The 8,667-nt window shown below is 36.7% G+C and overlaps 2 protein-coding genes across 2 annotated transcripts; both read left to right on the top strand.

Annotated features, from left to right (window-relative positions):
- The first annotated feature begins 670 nt into the window (after positions 1–670).
- On the top strand, positions 671–2,022 carry LOC122024572 (basic blue protein-like). The gene is made up of 2 exons (XM_042583228.1): positions 671–1,208; positions 1,731–2,022. The coding sequence occupies exons 1-2, from the start codon at positions 1,025–1,027 to the stop codon at positions 1,928–1,930; spliced, it is 384 nt and encodes a 127-aa protein (XP_042439162.1). The 5' UTR covers positions 671–1,024; the 3' UTR covers positions 1,931–2,022.
- A 3,925-nt stretch (positions 2,023–5,947) lies between these two features.
- Positions 5,948–8,450, top strand: LOC122022783 (UPF0047 protein YjbQ-like). The gene is made up of 5 exons (XM_042580902.1): positions 5,948–5,984; positions 7,320–7,525; positions 7,757–7,817; positions 7,917–8,011; positions 8,114–8,450. Exons 1-5 carry the CDS (start codon positions 5,948–5,950, stop codon positions 8,153–8,155), a joined length of 441 nt encoding a protein of 146 aa, XP_042436836.1. The 3' UTR covers positions 8,156–8,450.
- The last annotated feature ends 217 nt before the right edge of the window (positions 8,451–8,667 follow it).

Below are 8,667 nucleotides of genomic sequence, written 5' to 3'. Positions count from 1 at the left end.
TCCGAATTTAATACCTAACCAATTACTGATTTTGCTAGATTACCGAACAAGAAAGTCTTAAAAATGCTAAAGAAAAACTTACTTGCAAAGTTGACATAAATAAGGAAAAAGTTAATTACGAGAAGAAATTAAACTGCCACTCTTAAAGCGAATTAATTGCTTTCCAGTCTTCTGGTGACAGCCTAGATCTTCATAAATAAGAATAATTAAGATGTAATTCAAGTGTCACAATCCATCTTCTCTACTTGACCCTTTTAATTTTGATTCGACTAACAAAAACAAAGTCTAGGGTGTGATGCAAATTGGATTTATTTATCAACTACAATTTTCTTTCAGTAACAGGATTTTCTTTTTCTTTTTGTTTAAAGTGGAAGAAATAAAATCAAACCTGCTCTAATGAGATCATGCAGATTTCATCCCACATCATTCGTCTCTGTTTGTTTCGGCCGCAAATTAAGCAGAGCAACCGATCGAGCTTTCCGTCCCATTACCTCAAAAAGCAGAGTGCAATTGTCAGGGGAGTTCCACACGGTTTCGCGTAAAGTCTGCTTTCGCGGGAGATGTTCGATTGTTTAGAGGCGCGCGCTATGGTCAAAAGAAGCTAGAAAAAAAAAACACAGACTAAAACGCCTTCCTTCCCATTTAATCGGTCGATCGGCCGGTAGGATTCCAGTTTAAGGGCACCACTGACTTTGGTGCTCGGCAGAGAACAGAAAACAGAGACTGCTCTGACTCTCTTGTCCGAGTAATGAATTCCGTGAGAGAGTTAAGAGAGTGAGCTCAGTCTGGGTAGGCGAGTGGTTGGTCGATTTCAATTGCAGTTACTACAAATTTAACACCCTCAACGACTTCTCGCTGCAATTTCCATTCTAACTCCATTAACCTTTCTTCCCCCCACCCCACTACCTCTATCTGACCATTCCCTTCCCTCTATATAATCGACCTTTTCCTTCTCACTTTCATCCAACAGAGTCGAGTAAACGTCTCTTCCCTCTTCTAGTAGAAGTCGATCTTTAGGAGGCACATGGCTCAGGGAAGTGGCAGTGCCAGCGGAGCTACCGCCGCCCTCGGGCTGGCCTTACTACTCTGCCTCCTCCTTGCTCACGCTGCCGACGCAGCTACCTACACCGTCGGCGACAGCGGCGGCTGGACCTTCAACATGGCCAGCTGGACCCGCGGGAAGCGATTCCGCGCTGGCGACGTCCTCGGTAAGCTAAGCACGCATCACTCGTAAACTTAATGCATGCCGAGTTAATTTTATGGTAAAGACGATTGTTCATGTATGAGAGGTGCATTGCGTGCAGTGTGTTGAAAATTGGACTAACAAACAAGTAAATAAATTACTTGTCTTACACTAACAATAACAACACTACAACATCCTTTTTTGGATCACTCATAATTCTAAGACAAAGAAGAAAAACAAAAAACTTTGACTCACAAATTGATACTTGATTGATCAATGAAACTAAATACAAGGTAGAGTATTTATAGTACTCTTCATACAATCTGGACCGTTCAATTAAATTAAATCCTAGCCATTGAAATTCTAATTCTTATCCATGAAATGAGAAAAACACTCTTGACCACACATTTAATTTTATCTTTTACCAAGTCGTCATCTTTATCTATTAGAAAAATAAATAATTAAATAGTAAATCTTATCTATAACTCTTATCTTTTATTAGATAAGTTTTATCCTTTATTTGGGTTGGAGTTGATATTTAACACAGTGTTCAGGTACAGCCCCTCGGTGCACAACGTGGTGGCGGTGAGTGCGGCCGGCTACAACGGCTGCTCGGTGCCGCGCGGCTCCCGGACTTACACCTCCGGCAACGACCGTATCACCCTCGCCAGAGGCAGCAACTACTTCATCTGCAGCATCGCCGGCCACTGCCAGGCCGGCATGAAGATAGCCGTCGTCGCTGCCTGACCTATCTATCTAATTTATCAGTAATTTATATACTTTTCCGCAATATATCAGCCAAAGAAGTGACTTAAATAAACATACTTCGATCCTGTCGACGCGAGGGGGCACCCTGTTTGTATGGATCAATATAGTTAAAAGTAGTAGAGTTACGATGCAAAAATTTGATTTTTGGTAGTTATTATGCTATCCATATCCCAGTAGATACAATTAGACCTAACAAAGTTTGGAATCATCGGTTCGACAAGTTTAGGCAGGTCGATCCTTAAATTTAATCATCCAAATCTATTATAGTTCACAGTTCGGAACCGTCAGTTCACGGTTCGCCACGATTCATCACAGTTCAAGATTACTATGTTAAAAAAATTAAAAATTAAACTCTATTGTAAAAAAAAAAGTTTGCACTTATTTAAGTTGCTTACGTATCTGCTGTTAGGATACAAAGAAATCAAAGTAGAGAGGACGGGAAAGCTTTGAGCCTTCTATTACCATCACTTTAAGATATTGAAATTTTCAATATCTAGTTCATTAAAATCAAAAGAAGTCTTAAAATAATTCTCAAGTTCCTACGTAGAACTTGAGGATCCTCATGGACATTTTGTCCTTTTTTTTAAATTGTGATTTTGTAAGTTTTAAATTACTACTAGTAGTTTATTGTATTTCAGAAATATTAATTTGTATTCCATACTTTATATAATATTGATTATAAATATCATATAAATAAATTTTAACATTATATATAATATTAACTGGAAACTTTAATTAGAATTAAAGCATCATAATATAAAGTTAACATTTCTTATAAAACTTCTAATTTAAATCTAAGATTTAAAACAAATGTAATTAAATAAATTCTAAGAATAAAATAAAAATATTTTTTTCATTTAATTTTCATAGCTAATATATCAGGAGATAAAGATTCATTATTAATATGTTCATTTAAAACTAATACTATATTAAACAAAATTCTAAAACTAATTGAATAGTGGGATAATAAACACCAAAAAGTTGTTCAGTTGCATCATTAAATATTTTTAAAATTTCACAAATACTATTACAAATATTCCATTATTGTGAAAATAAATATATATTAGTATTAGTATTTTATGTAAAAAAATGAGCATAATAATTCTTTATATTGAAATAAATCTTGTAATAATTGGTACGTTGAATTCCAACGTGTTGGTACATCACGTTGAAATTTTTTAGGTCTCGTTTCATTAGTTTTACAAAACCTATCTCATTGTTTCATTATAGATGGATGAGACCATAAATAAGAAATTACAATTCTAATTGATTTAATATAACTTTCTAAAATTTTTAATCCATTTTGAACACATAAATTTAAAACATGACATACACAACGAATATGAAAAAATAAACCGTCAATAATATGTTGACAAATAAATTTTAGATTATCTATACAAGCGGTATTGGAACTAGCATTATCTAATGATATTGAAAATATTGTATGAGTTAAGTCATATTCTTCTCAAATTAAACATAATACACTACAAGAATTTTTGCATTCAACAACACCCAATAGACAACGCTTTTTAATAAAAACGTTGTCGTTCTTTGTTTTACAACGCTTTTAGTGAAAAGCGTTGTCTATGGTATTTACTTTTTACTAAAGACAACGGTTTTTAATGAAGTGTTGTCTTTAGTGTTGTTGTTTATGGTCAAAGACAACATTTTTTTAAAAAACATTTTTTAAAGTGTTGTGTATGTTTCCCCTAAACTCACTTAAAATAAATTCGCAGCCCTCGCTTTGCTAAACTCTAAACCCTCAACGCGCGCGCGCCTTCTCCTCACCACTCCTCTCCACGAGTTCTCCTCTCCACGAGTGCCTTCTCCTCTCCTTCTCCTCTCCACGAGCGCCTTCTCCTCTCCACTCCTCTCCACGAGCGCCTTCTCCTCTCCACGAGCGCCTTCTCCTCTCCTTGCCGCGTGATCTCCTCTGAACCCTAATCTCGACCCAAACTCCTCACGCAAAACTCCTCACGCCGGCCCAACTCCTCCAAGTCGAGAGAGATGGGATCAGTTATGGTGTAGTAAAGGGATCGCACGGGGGGACGAGCGTGGTCTACCTTTTTGTGCTGGCCCCATTTTCGATTTTGTAACCTATCTATCATAAATAATTTTGTACCGTGCAGGCCTTCCTGCTAGGGTTTTGCACAGGGCAGAGACTTCCATCCCAATTCGTAAACTAAGCCAAGGTAAACCTCTCAACCATTTCCTTCTCTTCAACACCCTTCTTGCTGATCTGGTTGGTCAATTTTTGACAGAAAGTAATGTTAGAAAGCAGTAGTTACTTACCTCTGTTCGTTGTTATATTAGGTCGGCAAAGGGTCCTGCTTTCATTGTAGAGAGAATAGAGCTGCTGGATCTTGGAGTTGACCAGAGTTTTAATGTTCCAACGATCTCATCTGGTTGGCTAGCTGGTTCTGGTTGGGGGTAACATCTAACAAGTGTTGTTCTCATCGTTGCCTTTCATTTCATTTTTCCTTTGTTGGAATTAACAACAAAAGAACGAACTTTCTTTCTTTCTTTCTTTTTTCCAATAATGAAGTTTTATCTTGTTGTTAAAATCTTATCAATTTAGTTTGCAGATTACAATTTTTGCATGCGATTTTCTACATGGGCAAATATAATGCTTTAGTGTATAATTACATATCGGATTTAATTAGACTTCCAAAATTATGTCCTGCTTAAAAATGATCTGTTTTTCAGCATAATCTTTGTGATTTCTTGCGCATTTGAACCTAACTTAGGATTATATTTAATGCTTCATATATACCTTTATTCTTGGTTGGTACTAGGAATTTTTACTATTCAATTTTACATTTTGTTATTCTTTTAAGCAATAAAATTTACTCTTTTAGCTAGTGGCACAAACATTTAAAGCATGCACATGCTCAATAAGCATCAATCTAGCCACACAACCTGTCATACTCCATGCCTATCCTTTCTCTATATTGTAATATTCCCCTCATTCAGGGTCAGGGGCATAGGTATACTCATTAATCAAGCTCGGTTAATAAGCTTGCTTCTAACATGATAAAATAAGGAGCTAATTTAAACCAGAGTGTGATCCCCTTAAGCTAATTTGTAGTGCCTTCTTTCCTCCTGTAAGTATTTTTAAAATATATTTCCTCTAAGAACCCTCTAATTGATTCACATTAAATTATTTCACATTTGTTATTTGATTTTTCTTTGTTGTAGGGGACTGAATTATGTGATGATAATGACATCAATAGAGCTATTATGTGGAAGAAAGGACGCGCCAACAAAGGAGGAGAGTTTGAAGGTGAAGATTTGGTGGACACAGTACACAAGATTGTAAGTAAATTTTCATGTTCTTCTGATAATGACTTCAATATATCTTCTAGTTTTTTAGAGTAAAGTTGCATGCATGCATACCCTTTGCGTGAGGAAGCCAAGGCAAGCAGTGCAATGAGGAGTTTAACAGCCATTCCTTGCATAGCTTGAATTCTCATTACTAGAGCATGTATTGAGGAAGTAAATGGTGAATGAATGCATTGAGAGCTTAGAGGTGACGGGTTTATATAGAACAGATGTGGATTTACTAGGTATCTAGGTTTGAAATGTTCTTACTTGGAGAAGAGATCAAGTCGAAAAGTCTATTACATGCAGTGGTTTCCTTTTGCTGCAATCAATTAATGGTGAATGCATTGAGAACTTAGAGGTGATAGCTAGAGTTTCTATAGAACAGATGCAGATAAATCAACCAGGTTTGAAACATTCTTGGCAGTAAGCAATTTGTAAGCTTCAGTAACCCAAGGGCCAGTAAAGTTGTTCCCCAGACCACTGCTCTGAAGCTTCTATTATGTTTTCCCACTTGATTGGTGACAAATAAAGCTCCTTGTCTCCTTGAGCATTCTCTTTGTGCTGTTTTAGTTTGAATTAAAGCATAAGATTCATGAATCGGAACTTGAGAGGTTGGGAACAACTTTACTTTTGATTATTCTTTCCTGCAACTCCAGACAATTAGCTTCAATTATGTGGTGGTCAGCCAATTCAGTGATCTTAATATTTGGTAATATTTGGTCTTTGCTGCTCACGACAGAGTTCCAACGTTGCATGATTACCTTGTTCAAGCAGATTGCTCGCTGCCTCAGTAGCTCGCATTTTCAGGTTTGTTTCATCATTGATATTCCTTCTTTTTAGTGTTCTATATTAAAAGGAAATACTAACTGTCGATGAGATTGTTATCCTCTTGCTTGAACATGAACCAAAGTATATAAATTTGACCTTTTGATCTGAAAGTATAAAAAAAAGTTAATTGGATACTAGTTTTTTATTTTTTTTTTTGCAGTTGCATTTGTTGTATTTTCATATGTTTCTCAGTGAACTTCTAAACAATTCTTTTTTCATTAATTTATTAAGGCTTATTATAAGTTTCAGTTTGATGGTGCAAATTATTTTCTTTTGTAATCCATCTGTTTCTTCTTTGGTTTAGGAAAGTTGAAGTGAATCCCTTGATTTGGAGGAGCTGTCAGGATTAGTACCATGGATTGGCTTGGGCAATCTCAATATTTGCGTCAAACTGTCTTCTGGCCTTCCCTATCATCTGCAGTATCTGAGGTATACTATGCACATTTACCGTGAATTTTCCTTATTGAGCTTGGGCTAGTGACGGTTACAAATGTATTTTATTTCAAGAACCGTATAAGCAAGTGTTCGTGCATCTAGTTTTATAACAATGCACTTCGTATCTTTGATCTAAAAAGCTTCTGAAACAAGTCATCTTCTCCAAGCATGCCCTGGTCAACATGCTAGTCACCTACTGGAGTCATTTCCTCGATGGCACGGATGAATACCTGAAATCCATCCTCTACTCCACCATTCTTTGCCACTCCTCAAGCCGAAACAACTGCAAAGGTAGAGTCAACATCAAGTATTACATTGTGCCTGGCTACAAGAAGACCGGGGCCGCAAAATCCAATAAAGACAGGTCAAACATCAAGTAGCATTTTGTAACTTATTCCTCTTAGGTTATATGCTTGGTTAATATATATGCTTAGAACTTGTAAAGACAGGTCAAACATTAATATGCTTGGTTAATATATCCATCTACAGCACTCCCGCTTTTTCCTCTAAATATGATTTTCATTTAGCACAGAACTAATGCCAATTTTTTTATTTTGATGCAGTGTTTAAAAAGCTTGAGTAGAAGTTGGCCCTAAAGAAAACTTGTCAATTACGATATAAACACACTTACGGTATGAATTACATGTATATATAACATTGACATATTATTTAGTACGAGATTTACATGTATGAAAGTTTTCATACAAAATTTCTTGATTGCCTACAACCCCAGGTGTGCTGATGACAAGTTGAAGAAGATGGCTCTAAGAGTGATAGCTGAAAGCCTTTCAGAAGAAGAGATTGCTGGACTTAAAGAAGCAATTCCATGCGATCCCCCGTTTGAGATCCCAGAAGGGCCCTCGTACACTTGTCGTGGCCGCCGCCGGCATTTCTAGTGCTGTCTCTGAGGCCATGGCCGCCAAGTGGGCACAGAAGACCGTCGTCGTCCCTGCTCAGAGGCGCGGATGCCATCTCATCACCCCCAAGGTTCAATCGCCCCCAAATCTGTCTCTTTTTCTTCCGATCATTTCTTGATTTTATCTCCCTTATTAATCAGTAAAAAGCAATTTTTTTCCTGTTGTGTTTGGAAAATGATCCACTGGTCAATCGATAGATGCGTTTGGTTGTACTTGATCTCTTATATTTCTTACTGATGGACGCTCGATGTATAGGAAAATGTGATGAAACATAACTCGTATGCTTCTGGTGTTGTGCCAGATTGTTGAAGAGATACAACAAGATTTGTCGGGCTTCAAATGCGGCCTTGCTCATCTTTTCCGTGAGTTTTCGTTGACTGCGATTACAATTTTATTAAAAACAAATTGTCCGTTGCATTTTGCTGCTGTTCTTCTGATCAGAAGGTTAAATACTTGTTCAGTGCAACATACAAGTGCTTCTCTCACCATAAATGAGAATTATGACTCTGATGTTCAGAGCGACACTGAAACATTTCTGAATCGGATTGTGCCAGAGGTGATATTCATAGATCCCTTTAGTGATTACTGCAAAATATAGAATTGGATTTTTTTTTTTTTGACGATTTACTTATGATTCATCCTTTGCTTATTGTGTTAGGGTCGATCTGCACCGTGGAAGCACACATTGGAAGGTGAGTAAACGTGAAAATTGCAGCCTCCCAATTTCATTAACACCCAATACTGAAATAGCCTTCTTTCATCTCTGGCAATTGCCAGAAAAATCAGTATCAGCTGATAAAGCAGTTACGATTTATTGAACTGCTGTGCTGATCTTGGCATTAAATATTGTAGAAGAGCTTATGATTGCCATTCCCTATGTATAATTCTTCTAATCAAGCGACCATCCTTCTCGAATAATAGCAGCAAGACTATTAATCATGCTTTATCTTTCTGTTTCAATAAGACAGGAATGGTTCTTCTCTTCTTTAAGGAAAGCACACAATTGATTTCTCTCCATTTTGAGGAAGCATAGAAACTTGTTCTATTATGTAGCACTTCACACTATTAGCTTGTAACTTTTGATCATTTTGTTTCAATGTGATGTATAGGTTGCTCTCTACTGGATATGGATTCTTTAAGATTAAGTCCAGCAATCTTAAAGAAGAGTCAATGATGAGGTTTTGTAAAACTTGTGTGTTTGAAAAATTATTG

This window comes from Zingiber officinale, chromosome 9B (assembly GCF_018446385.1).
Source record: "Zingiber officinale cultivar Zhangliang chromosome 9B, Zo_v1.1, whole genome shotgun sequence".
NCBI lineage: Eukaryota > Viridiplantae > Streptophyta > Magnoliopsida > Zingiberales > Zingiberaceae > Zingiber > Zingiber officinale.
The sequence above is the reverse complement of the archived record's forward strand: the minus strand, read 5'-3'. Positions and strand labels throughout refer to the sequence as shown.